Here is a 13,337-nt window from a genome sequence, read left to right as displayed (position 1 = left end):
TGAATGAATATTCAAAGATATGAAAAACTGCAGTTTTTCTTTTATTGTTTACTATTTTAATCTACTTTTACATTAATCACATTGCCACTTAAGAAAAGCATTCTTGTGTTCATTTATTAAATGAGATTAGGTGTTATGTATATTGCTGTAGTACAAATCTGTATAGTAGGGATCCATAATACGATGCCCATATGCTGTTATCTTCTACCACGACATGATTTCAATTTTATATAGGGACATATAAAGTTTTTTTTATCATTAATTCATAAGAAATCCTTGGGAAAAAGAATTGTGCAAAGTCCGTTGAATGCACAGTCATGCTGGAGCAGAAAAGGGACTAACCCCAAACTCTTCACACAAACTTGGAATCATACAATTGTCCAAAATGTCTTGGTGTGCTGAAACATTAAGATTTTCCTTCACTGGAACTGGCTAATCCCTAAAAAACAACCCCATAACAGTATCGCTCCTCCTCCAAACTTTATAGCTGGCACAATGTAGTCAGGCAGGTAACGTTCTCCTGGCATTCACCAAATCCAGACTCGTCCATCAGACCGCCAGATAGAGAAGCGTGATTGATCTCTCCACAGAACACGTTTCCACTGCTGCAGAGTGCAGTGGCGGCGGCTTTACACCACTCATCCAACGCTTGGCATTGTGCTTGGTGATGTAAGCCTGGCATGCAGCTGCTCGGCCATAGAAACCCACCAGATCCCCGACCATAAACAAGGGGTTAGCAGAACTTCTTCTATCAGCCTGAGTTTTTTGTACGCTCTGGGACGCCTCTAGGTTCTTCTGAACCTGGGCCCAGACTGTGCACAGTTCCCGATGAACGACCTCTACCTCGGGATTGTTGGAACTACCAGGTGAAACGGAGGAGAACCGTGGATTAAACCCAAAATTACAGAAAAAGGGGGAGACCCCTGATAAGTTACTGACCCGGTTATTAAGGAAAAATTCGGCGAGCGGAATGAATGAAACCCAATCATATTGACAGTCAGAGACAAAACACCTTAAATATTGTTCTAGAGATTGATTAGTCCTCTCCGTTTGGCCATTAGTTTCCGGATGGAAGGCAGAGGAGAAGGACAGATCAATCTCCAACTTTTTACAGAAGGCTCTCCAAAACAATGAAACAAATTGTACCCCTCTGTCCGAAACAATATTGACAGGGGCCCCATGGAGACGCAGGATGTGTTTGACAAACAAGGTAGCTAACGTCTTGGCATTGGGTAGTTTCTTGAGGGGCACAAAGTGTCACATCTTACTGAAGCGGTCTACTACAACCCACACCACCGACTTGCCTTGAGATGGAGGCAAATCGGTGATAAAATCCATGGAGATATGGGTCCAAGGTCTCTGGAGAATGGGCAAAGAACGTAGTAAGCCCGCTGGTCGGGACCTGGGAGTCTTGGACCTAGCACAAACCTCACAAGCGGCGACGTAAGCCTTAACGTCTTTAAGACCTGTATGACCCGATAGTGCGGAGTCATGATTCTCCCTAAGTACCCTTAGCCGGAATTGCAGGGGAACAAACAGCTTGTCCTCAGGAAGGTTCCCGGGAGCTGAACCTTGATCGGCCGCAATTTCAGAGACTAAATCAGAATCAATAGAAAAAATGATTATACCAGGAGGCAAAATACAAGCAGGATCCTCCTCCGAAGGAGGGCTGGCCATGAAGCTACGCGACAGAGCATCGGCCTTAATATTTTTAGACCCAGCCCTATAGGTAACCAAAAAGTTGAATCTGGTAAAAAATAGCGCCCATCGAGCTTGTCTCGGGTTTAGCCTCCGGGCAGATTCTAGGAAAACTAGATTCTTGTGGTCGGTAAGGACCGTTACCTGGTGCCTAGCCCCCTCCAGGAAGTGGCGCCACTCTTCAAATGTCCATTTAATGGCTAAGAGTTCGCGGTTGCCAATATCATAGTTACTCTCAGTGGGCGAAAACTTCCTGGAGAAGTAGGCACAGGGACGGAGATCGGTGAGGGACCTGGTACCCTGGGACAAGACAGCCCCCACTCCCACCTCAGATGCGTCAACTTCCACAATAAATGGCTCCATTTGGTTGGGCTGAACCAGCACCGGGGCCGAGATAAAGCACTTCTTAAGGACCTCAAAAGCCTGGATAGCCTCAGGAGGCCAGTGGAGGAGATCAGCACCTTTGCGAGTGAGGTCCGTAAGAGGCTTAGCGATGACCGAGAAGTTAGCAATAAATCTCCTGTAATAATTAGCGAACCCCAAGAAACACTGTAACGCCTTCAGGGAGGCAGGTGGGACCCATTCCGCCACAGCCTGGACCTTGGCGGGGTCCATGCGGAATTCATGAGGAGTAAGGATTTGACCCAAAAATGGTATCTCCTGTACCCCAAACACACATTTTTCGGTCTTCGCAAACAGTTTGTTTTCCCGAAGGACCTGGAGCACCTTCCTGACATGCTCAATGTGGGAGGACAAGTCCTTGGAAAACACCAGTATGTCGTCAAGGTACACTACAAGAAATACCCCCAGGTAATCTCTTAAAATCTCATTTATGAAATTCTGGAAGACCGCAGGAGCATTACACAACCCAAAGGGCATGACGAGGTATTCGAAATGACCTTCGGGCGTGTTGAACGCAGTCTTCCACTCATCCCCCTCTTTGATGCGGATAAGGTTATACGCCCCCCGTAGATCAAACCATTGGGCCCCCTGAACCTGATTAAAGAGATCAGGAATCAAAGGAAGGGGATACTGGTTCCTTACAGTGACCTTATTCAAGTTACGGTAGTCAATGCATGGCCTAAGACCACCATCCTTCTTCCCTACAAAGAAGAGGCCAGCACCTACCGGGGAAGTAGAGGGGCGAATGTAACCCTTGGCCAGGCATTCCTGGATATACTCTCTCATGGCTTCACGTTCGGGACAAGAAAGATTAAATATCCTACCCTTAGGGAGCTTAGCTCCTGGTACCAATTCGATAGCGCAATCGTATTCTCTATGAGGAGGTAACACTTCGGAGGCCTCCTTAGAGAAAACATCAGCGAAGTCCTGAACAAACTCAGGTAGCGTGTTCACCTCCTCAGGGGGAGAAATAGAATTAACAGAAAAACATGACGTCAAGCATTCATTACCCCATTTGGTAAGCTCCCCAGTATTCCAGTCAAACGTGGGATTATGCAACTGCAACCAGGGAAGGCCTAAAACCAAATCGGACGATAATCCCTGCATCAACAGTACAGAGCACTGCTCCAAATGCATGGAGCCAACAAGGAGTTAAAAAACAGGGGTATGCTGTGTAAAATAACCATTAGCAAGAGGAGTGGAGTCGATACCCACTACAGGGACAGGTTTAGGCAAATCAATCAAAGGCATAGCTAGAGACATAGCAAATTCCACAGACATGATATTAGCAGAAGACCCTGAATCCACGAAGGCACTGCCGGTAGCAGACCTACCACCAAAAGAGACCTGAAAGGGAAGCAAGATTTTATTACGTTTCATATTTACGGGAAATACCTGTGCGCCCAAGTGACCTCCCCGATGATCACTTAGGCGCGGAACTTTTCCGGCTGCTTATTCTTACTCCTAGGACAGGTGTTCACTTGATGCTTGTCATCCCCACAATAGAAGCAGAGACCATTCTTCCTGTGGAACTCTCTACGTTGTCGGGGGGACACTTAGGCCCCGAGTTGCATAGGTACCTCCGAGTCTTCCGTGGAAGAGCGAAGCAACGGGACCTCGGGAGGCATCATGGGGGAGTCAGAGGGGAAAACACAAAAACGTTCAAGTTGTCGTTCCCTGAGACGTCGGTCAAGTCGTACCGCTAAAGCCATAACCTGGTCAAGGGAATCAGAAGAGGGATTCCACCGAGAAGCTACGCACCACTTCCTAAAGTCAGCACAATACTCCTCAACAGGTCTCTTACCCTGACGTAAGGTCACCAGCTGACTCTCAGCAAAGGCAGTCCTGTCAGTCTCGTCATAAATTAGTCCGAGAGCAGAAAAGGAACGATCAACGGAGGAAAGTTCAGGGGCGTCAGGAGCCAAGGAGAAGGCCCACTCTTGGGGCCCTTCCTGGAGCCGGGACATAATTATACCCACCCGCTGGCTCTCAGAACCTGAGGAGTGAGGCTTTAAGCAAAAGTAGAGCCTACAACTCTCCCGAAAGGAGAGAAAAGTCCTCCGGTCCCCTGAGAACCGGTCAGGCAACTTGAGGTGGGGTTCAAGAGGTGAGGGGCACTACCATGGTAGCGTCAGGCTGGTTGACCCTCTGAGCCAGGGCCTGGACCTGTAGGGAGAGACCCTGCATTTGCTGGGCCAGGGTCTCAAGGGGGTCCATAGTAGTGTCAGGGACCAGGGTAGACTAGGTATTAGGCTTGTGATTATGTAATGCTGGGGGTAGGTAAACGGACAAGTGAGCCCTAATCTACCCGCCACTCTGTCCCTGCCTACTTGCAACGACCCGCCCTAGGCGACGGGGTACAACTGGGCGGCGGTCCCTACGCTCAGTAAGTGCACGAGACAAACAGACAAGGGTACACAAAGCTAAGGGAAATGGGGCAGTTGCCCACGGCAACACTGTGAGCAACAAGAGTGGTGAACGAGCCGAGTCAAACCAGGAGTGAACGAGGTACCAAACGCAGAGCAGGAGAGTAGTCAGAAAGCCAGGGTCAGTATGGAGCAGGATCAAATAGTCAGAAGCTGTAGCTGGGCCAGGAAACCACACGAGAAGAATCACAAGCAAAGGAGGAACAGGAAAGGCAGGTATAAATAGACAGAGGGCGGGAGCTAGCTCCGTCTGGCCAGGCTGCGATAGGCTCTCCCACTCCTAAGCCTGCCATCCTGAGTGGTGGAAGATGGAGTCAGTCTCAGAGGCATAGACTCAGGTGCAGACTGATTACCTATGGGCGTATACACAGAAGTTGTGCCTGGCAGATCCTTTACAACCACGCTGGAATTCAGGGAGCTCTTTAAAACGACCCAATTTTTGACAAATGTTTGTAAAGGCGACTGTATGGCTTGGTGCTGGATTTTATACACCTGTGGCATCTGAAACACCTGAATTCAATGATTAACCCCTTGACACATTATCACGTACATGATAAGTGTCAACGGAAGTATGGAGGGCACTCACGGGCTGAACGCGTTCCACACTCAGCATGTGTCAACTGTGTATTACAACTGACACCCAGGACTAACGTCCAGGAACGGCAATCTTGCTGTTCCTGGCCGTTTAACCCCTCAATCTCTGCGGTCAATCGTGACTGCAGCATCTGAGGCGTTGAATAGAAGGGGACGCCACGATCGGGGAGTGATGATAGTTATCATGGCAGCCAAAAATTAAAAAATTAAACTAAATTGGTATCGTTGCGTCCGTAAAAGGCCGAACTATTACAATATACCATTATTTAACTTGTACAGTGAACGCCGTGAAAAACCAAAAATTTAAACCGTCAAAATCTCAGTTTTTTGGTCACCTTTGCTAGAAAAAAATGCAATAAAAAATAATGAAAAAGTTGTATGCATCAAAAAATGTTACCAATAAAAACTACAGCTCGTCCCACAAGAAAATAAGACCTCACACCGCTCAATCCACGCAAACATTAAAAAGTTATGACACACAAAAATTTTTTTTTTAACAAATTGTTTTTTCTTTGTAAAATTAGTAAAATATAAAGAAAAGTCTATAAATTTGGTATCACTGTAATTGTATTGAGTAACAAAGTTAAGTGGTCACTTTTACCGCATGGTGAAAGCCGCAAAAACGAATGCCAAAAAACAATGGAGGAATCACAGTTTTTTCCAATTTCAGCCCGCAAAGCATTTTCCCAGTACATTATATGGTACTTTAAATGTTACTAATAGAAACTACAACTCCTCCTGCAAAAAATAAGCCCTCACATCGCTCTATTGATTGAAGAATTAAAACGTTATGGCTTTTGGAAGGCAGGGAGTGAGAAACAAAAATGAAAAAAATGGCTCAGTCCTTAAGGGGTTAAGAGATGTGTCCCAACACTTTTGTCCGAATAGTATATATATATATATATATATTTATTTATATTACATTACTTGTTTATTTGAGCGGTTCCGTCCTACGTAACAAACAATATGCTCCTTGAAGTTCAATACTTGGAAACAAGTGAGTATATTGGAAGATTGTTCACACATTGAGCACTATGTACAGTATATTTTCCCCAAGAAGTCATTCATGGGCATTATTCTTAAATATAGTGTCTAGTATAAAACGTTATATCCAATCTGTAAATACTGAATATTATGCTTATCCCAGTGTAGAAAAAGTTGTGCTGATTTGTTAGCCACAAGAGTTAAACGCTGCAATAAAGGCTTCATTACCTGTATATATTTGAACACATTTTCTTTTTTGACACAGATTTACTTATACCCTGGGAGAAGGTATGTGGCTTCCTCTCAGCAAGAGCTTTGTCATACCCCCAGCCGAACTGGCCATTAATCCATCAGCCAAGTGTAAAACAGACATGAGTGTTATGGAGGATGCTGTTGAGGTCAGGTGAGTGCGTGGGGATACACGGGGGAGACATAGTGTCACTGAGCAGAACCTCTGCCCGCGCTCTGATTAATGTGCCCGCTTGTATCAGGGACATGTTGTGCTGGTAAATAATGGCTATATATTGAATGCATGCTTTGCAGCTCGCTCTCATAAACAGTTACTATCTTACAGAGGCAGCATTTGTGCCCAATGATTTGTATGATCTCACCAACACATCTCTCACTTTTTTGCCTCTATCTCAAACCTTTCCTTCTTCTTAATCTATTTCCCCCTCGCCCTGACCTCCGTCTTGCCCCTTGCACTGATATGCAGCCTTTTTTTCTAGCTTTCCTTGATTTGATGGATTTCCCTCCTGTCTCTTCCTATCTATCATCCTACTCCCTGCCTTCTTCCCTATTGTTTGCTTTACCCACAGAGAGGAGCTCATGACCTCCTCCTCATTTGATAACCTTGAGATTCTGCTCGACTCATTTGGACCAGTTCGGGATTGCTCCAAAGGGAATGGGGGATGTAGCAAGAACTTCCGTTGTGTTTCTGACCGCAAGTTGGATTCCAGTGGCTGTGTGGTAAGTTTGGCTGCTTCTATTTCTGATAAAATAAACTATATAGGGACACTAAAGTCTATTGTATCTCCATTTTCTGGGCAATTAAATATAGTAGGGCAGATTTATTAATTCTATCCTACATTTAGACAGGATAAAATTAGACTAGACAGGCAGAAACTGTGCCAAATTAATCACAATGGCACATGCCGGAACTCATTAAACATCATAGACACCTTTGTCTTCCTTGGCTGGTGTACTTTACATTAATACTTTGTGCCAAAGCAAGGCACACCGTTATTAAATATGGCGCATTTCAATTAGATTTTTTTAGACACTTTTTAAGACCATTAAGAGAGGCGTAAAAAGTTTTTAAATCACAAAAATTTGGTGCATTCAATGTACAGTATGCCACTTTTTGGAGCAAATTGATCCAGAATGATGCTGCATTTAGCATGGTAAATCTCACCCAATGTTCTTTCCCCTGTAAGTTTGCACTTAAAGGGGTTACAGCATATTATTGTTTTAATTTTTTGTATTATTAAATGTTATAAAATGTTGCAATATACTTTTTTGTTATTAATTCCTCACGGTTTTAAGATCTCTGCTTGTTGTTATTTAGCAGGAACATTCATTGTTTACTTTTGGTGGATATAATTCTGTCCATGGTCATGTGATGGACACACAGGTGCTGGGATCGTTAAAAGACACAGCTCTGATACACATATTGTAACAAGCCCTGCACCTGTGTGTCCATCACATGACCATGAACAGAATTGTATCCAATGGAAATAAATACATGATGAATTAATACGGATAATATATTGGAAAGTTGTATAGCTTTTAATTGAACAAAAACAAAACAAAATAATATTTAACTGAAACCGGGTAACGCCTTTAAGGCTAGAGAGAGACTGACCTTAAATAGTTTATTCTTCAATATGATTCATTTTGAATTTAATTTTGGATTTAAAAGAGTAGAAAAAAATGAAATGTTTTTATTTTACCCGAAATAGCGCATTTTTTTGTGCATTTTTCTGTGTCTGGTATTGCAGCTCAGCCACATTTGCTTGAATGAGACTGAGCTGCAATAACAGCTAGGTGCCATATTGGAAATGGGAATTTGCATTTCAAAGTTAACCAAAAATATTTTGTAAATATCTGATATTATTCATCTGTGCTTCATAATACTGGATGTGCCCATTAGTATGATGGCATCAATCCCACAAACCTTTTCATGACTTTAAAGGCTATGTACACCTTTGAAATTGTTTTTCAAAGGTGTACATAGCCTTTACGGAAATTTTGCAATTGGTAACTCATTATTAAAACAGAAGGTTGTAATAGAAAACTCCTACTGACTGTCGTCTTGGGACATGTGGACAACCCCCCTTGGAAGATTAGTGGAGGTAAAGTAGTTGTCTGTGTGGGAACATTGTGGTTGACTTTCATTGACAAGATTTCTTTGGTTTGTCAAATGAATTTAAAGCATATTTTCACCTTTGAATATCATTTTCCATAAAGAGTGAATCTACATAATTGTAGTTCCTTCCCTCCTTGCTAGCTCAATGTATATACAGAGATACTTCTGGTGATTGGCATTCTAGGAAGTAAAGACATTATATCATGTAATGTGCAGTAATCCTATGTAGACAAAGTAACTGTCCCACTGCATAATAGGATCACAGTTCAGCTGTTATGCATTCATCTGACAACAGGTGTCGACTGTATCCAATGGCAACCAGTAGAACTATAAAAGTTGATCTGGTCTATAATACATGCTGTAATTCAGGATCAGTCCAGGATAAATAATACAATGTATTTAGAAAGTTGCTCAACTTTTTATGTAGCTTAATTCTGTATTCAAATAATAAAATAGTTTTCAATAGTTACGGAAACAGCGTCGCTCGCATGCTACTCTGCTTCTGTAACTGCCATTCACTACTATGGGAGTTACGGAAACAGCATAGCTTAGCGAGTTACACGGTTTCCGTAACTCTCGACCATGTAATCACTAAGTGGCCGGGAGGCAGCGTGAGCACAAACAGCTAGAATGGGGATTAGGGGGCCCGTTCTAGAGATAGGTGCCGGGTCCCAGAGGTGGGACCCGCATCTATCTGATATTTCTGACATATCCTATGGATATATTTCATAAATGTCCTTCATAGGAAAACCCCTTTAAGGAGCCACGAGCATATAGTGCACTGTACATGGTTTTGAAATACTGACTTCAACTGTGACTTGATGCCTCTGAAATGTAAAAGGCAGAATTAATGAGTGGATTCACACTGTTTGTCTTAAGTCTAAAAATACTGTCTAATATAGATCAGCGAATCTTCGAAATCTCGCTTCACTAACGGTTTGCCAACTGGCGGATTCTTTATTACAGAGAATATTTCAGTGGCATAAGAAAATCTGAAATAGGGATCTGCATTCAAACTACTTCGTCTTGTATGTGGGATATATATACGATTGGGTCCATACTAGGAAACTTGCTTACCAACAAAATGACGGTGAAGGGAACTTTTTACCAATTCATTAGCATTTTTGGGATTTTTGTAGTTAATAAACTGGTCTAAAAACTAGTAAGTGATGTGCAAACCTGTAAATTTGAAAGCAAATGACTGAAATGTAAAACTATGTAGATAGCTGGTCGGTGGTTATTATAAACCCAGGAGTTTAAAGATTATAGGTCATTTGTTAGAAATGCAATTAGTAAATCCAGAATCCTTGTGAATACAGAGGATATGGTTGCAACACTGCTCGAAAAATTTATCAAAGGATACCGATCAAACGCCTTATTTTCTGTTTGGGAATCTGGTGGGTCAACAAAAAAAAAGTTAATCCTCAGTTCAGCTTTGGCCGGAGATGGTTTCAATTAAGAAGCAATCTTTGAAAACGGTTTGTTTATTTATTTCCCATTGTTATAGCAGCAGCATACAACTTAAGCGCTGTACAGAGATTGTCACCATTTACATCAGTCCCTGTGCCCAATGGGGCTCACAATCTAATTTCCTTATCTCAAACACGCACACTAGGACCAATTTTATTGGAAGCCAATTAAACTATCAGTATGTTTTGGAGTCTGAATCAGAGAACCTGGAGAGAACCCATGCAGATATGGGGAGAATATACAAACTCCATGCAGATGTTGTTCTTGGTCGGATTCGAACCCAGGTCCCCAGTACTGCAAGGCAAGAGATCTCTCAGTTACAGGGATCAGAATAAAATGGGAAAACGGTATAAATAAGTTAACCGTGCCACTCCATATTCCAGCTAAAAGATATTAACATTGTAATGAAATATATTTTTCCACCAGCTACAGCAGCAACAAAATAATTTCCTTTTTTCCCGCTAGCAGTGATCGGTTAACTGTAACGTTTCGAGCCATGTAGCAGGAATAAAAGTGTGCTAAAAGGACAGGAAGAATGTAATTGCAGGGCAGTATACAATCAGTTTTGTATTTCGGAATTGAATGTGGCCAAGAAAGTGCTACGATAACATATAAAAGTGTTGTCTCTAAGCATCATGGGAATTGGCAGAGATAGTCCGAATATAATAGACCTCACCCCAGCCCTAACAAGTTGCAATCTTAACCCTTTCCCTTCAGCGGGAGGGGGGTCAGTAATATAAATCTGAGCGATTTCCTGCTGACCGTATGACATTGGAGAGGTTAGGAACTTAGAGATTTGCAAACTCTTCCACAATATGCCGCTTCTAATGGCTTTAATACATCACAGTCATCTGGTTCAGTTAACTGGGTCATAAGGCATGCACAAGGAGTAATCGGGCACAGTAGTACATATTATACTATTTAATAGACATTAAACACCCAGACCACCTCTGCAGTGATTTTTAAATGAATCATAATCCCCAGACTTCTCCAACTGCTATGATGGAAAACAGCTCAACTTTTCCCCAATGTTATTGCCTGACTTTATATCCTATGTTAAAGACATCTACTTGGTCTTTTATGGTTTTAATATGGGATAATTTTAGAAGTGTCTAGTGGATTTTCTTTATAGTTAGGGCCCATTCACACCACCGTAAAATCGCCTGTAATTACGGGCCCATTCATTTCTATGGCCGGCGGACACCTTCCAGCGTGTGGACGAGCTCTACTAAAACAGTATACATTACGATCCCTCTGGTGGTGGCTTCAGGCAGCAAGAATTTCATCATTTAACTCTATATATCTATGCAGGGGATTTAGAGTTCTGTATCTGTATTGAGATGGGGAGTATTACTGATTTTCTTTTATGAGATCCCCTCCCACTGGCAAACCATTGATATTAAATGCCATTTGTGAAGGGTATGAACTGGGCGCATTTCCTAGTCACTACTCAAGCCCATTCAGCAGTGGGACCTTCAAACCAAGCTGAATATCTCTACAATACCAATCCAGCACTAACTATTAAAATACTGCCCACAATGGAAAATAACATGGCACTGTGTGCGGGGAACAGTCATATCTGTTAAGGCAGAACCCCAAAAACCACACAAATAATAAATCCTAATGCCACATAATACTGAGAGATCTTTTAATGTTAGTAAATTCAGTGCTACAGAAAAATATACAACTGAAACATCAAACGAAACATTACTTACAATCCACATTAACTTTTTTATACAATTTAGCGGCGCAACATATGCTTGTCTCCATAAATAAGGATATTCAACAATCATCATGCACCAAACTTTAGGTAAAATGTAGCACCTGGCGCTCTCCGTTGACACTGGTGGGAAGGGAGGGGGGACTTGTGATCACACATCCCCTTATTTAGTATGTAACACCTCATTGCACCTGCTTTATCAAAGACAGGCAAATGCAGAAAGAAAAAGTGTCAGTGGTATTTTGTTCCCCTCTGAGGGAACCAGATCTGTTAACAAGAGAAATCGAATCACAAGCAGACTGTGATTGTGAAACAGAGAACAGGATAACAGGGGAAGGGAGGTGAGAATGAGTATTGTAAGAAAGACGCCAGGAGAGAAGAGAAGAGTATATTTAGAAATGAAGGATTGCGTGGCAGGCAAATATAAAGGAGCTCAGCGTGCAACTTTCAAATGATGGCAAAAAAATGCCAGTGAAATAAAAGTCAGGTGCAGGGAGAAAGAAAAAGCAACAGTCACACGTTTAGAGCCATGAAACATGCATTTAGCTTTTATTTAGCTGGGACATGTCAATCAATAGGCATTATAGTCTTGGCGCCATATGAAGTATGTGTTGTGTTTTTTTATTTTTTTTTTAACCTAGATCTCACCTTGCTAACAATTTATCATAACAAGGATAATACAAGGTTGCAAAACCATCCTGAAACAAAGTGGTCAAAGCGTCAGTGTGTCCCTATTTACCCTATGGCACAGGCATTGCTGACACTTGATAAATACATGCCCAGGTTAGCAGCACTAGACAATAATGACAAAAGTGTAAGTAATAGCCTGCCTCAGAATAAGGGCAGAAGATGAATGACAGTTTTGCATTACTGTTATTTTATCAACCAATACATCATATGTGTTCCCTCCTGCCTAAATATGCGCGGATTTCATCATCGGTGGCTGTACTGCGGCACACATAATGCCTGTGGCTCTATACTATGGAGTCATAGGCACTCTGTGATACTTATATGATACTATGTAGTGGCGTATTTCAGGGATAATCTCTTCTAGAAACAATGTTTTCAGGAAAGAATACCTCTGTTACACGTCATCCAAAGGGGCATGGCACCATTTTTTTTTATGTTGGATTCATATAGAAAGAAAGAAAGAAAGAAAGAAAGAAAGAAAGAAAGAAAGAAAGAAAGAAAGAAAGAAAGAAAGAAAGAAAGAAAGAAAGGAAGAAAGAAAGATAACGATTTAGGCCTCTGTATGAAATTGGAGGCATATAAAGGTACATTAGGGCTTCTGTGTGCGCTGTATTACAGCTGCGTACAATCCCGAGGTTATAGAGAGCTATAATACAGACATGTGCATGGGGCCTTACTCTTTTGTCCACCATGCACATACTAGTACAATTGTATGATAAGCAATGGAAATGTTCTATACGTGATAGCCAGGTGAGACTTAAGTGGTAAATCACAGTTCAAAGCAGGAAAAATATTCTCCAAGCTGTTGCATTCGTTTTATTTCCCATACATATATATATATTTATTTCAAACAAACAGGGTGCAACGTTTCTGTCCAACCTCAGGACCTTTTTCAAGCATGGTTATTTGCCATACCGGAGTGCTGTGGGATTACTTTTTATATATATATATATATATATATATATATATATATATATATATATAT

The 13,337-nt window shown here is 42.0% G+C and overlaps 1 protein-coding gene across 7 annotated transcripts in view; it reads left to right on the top strand.

The window, feature by feature from the left end:
* The window catches only part of ASTN1 (astrotactin 1), a 348,098-nt gene that overhangs the window by 264,096 nt on the left and 70,665 nt on the right, over nucleotides 1-13,337 (top strand). For all 7 annotated transcript variants that reach the window (XM_075833082.1, XM_075833076.1, XM_075833081.1 and 4 more), the window contains 2 exons: nucleotides 6,370-6,507; nucleotides 6,923-7,073. In XM_075833082.1, coding sequence (XP_075689197.1) covers nucleotides 6,370-6,507; nucleotides 6,923-7,073 — 289 coding nt within the window. The remainder of the gene's footprint in view (nucleotides 1-6,369; nucleotides 6,508-6,922; nucleotides 7,074-13,337) is intronic.

Source organism: Rhinoderma darwinii, chromosome 7 (genome assembly GCF_050947455.1).
Source record: "Rhinoderma darwinii isolate aRhiDar2 chromosome 7, aRhiDar2.hap1, whole genome shotgun sequence".
In the NCBI taxonomy this organism is placed as follows: domain Eukaryota; kingdom Metazoa; phylum Chordata; class Amphibia; order Anura; family Rhinodermatidae; genus Rhinoderma; species Rhinoderma darwinii.
This window is presented reverse-complemented; position numbering and strand designations above follow the sequence as displayed.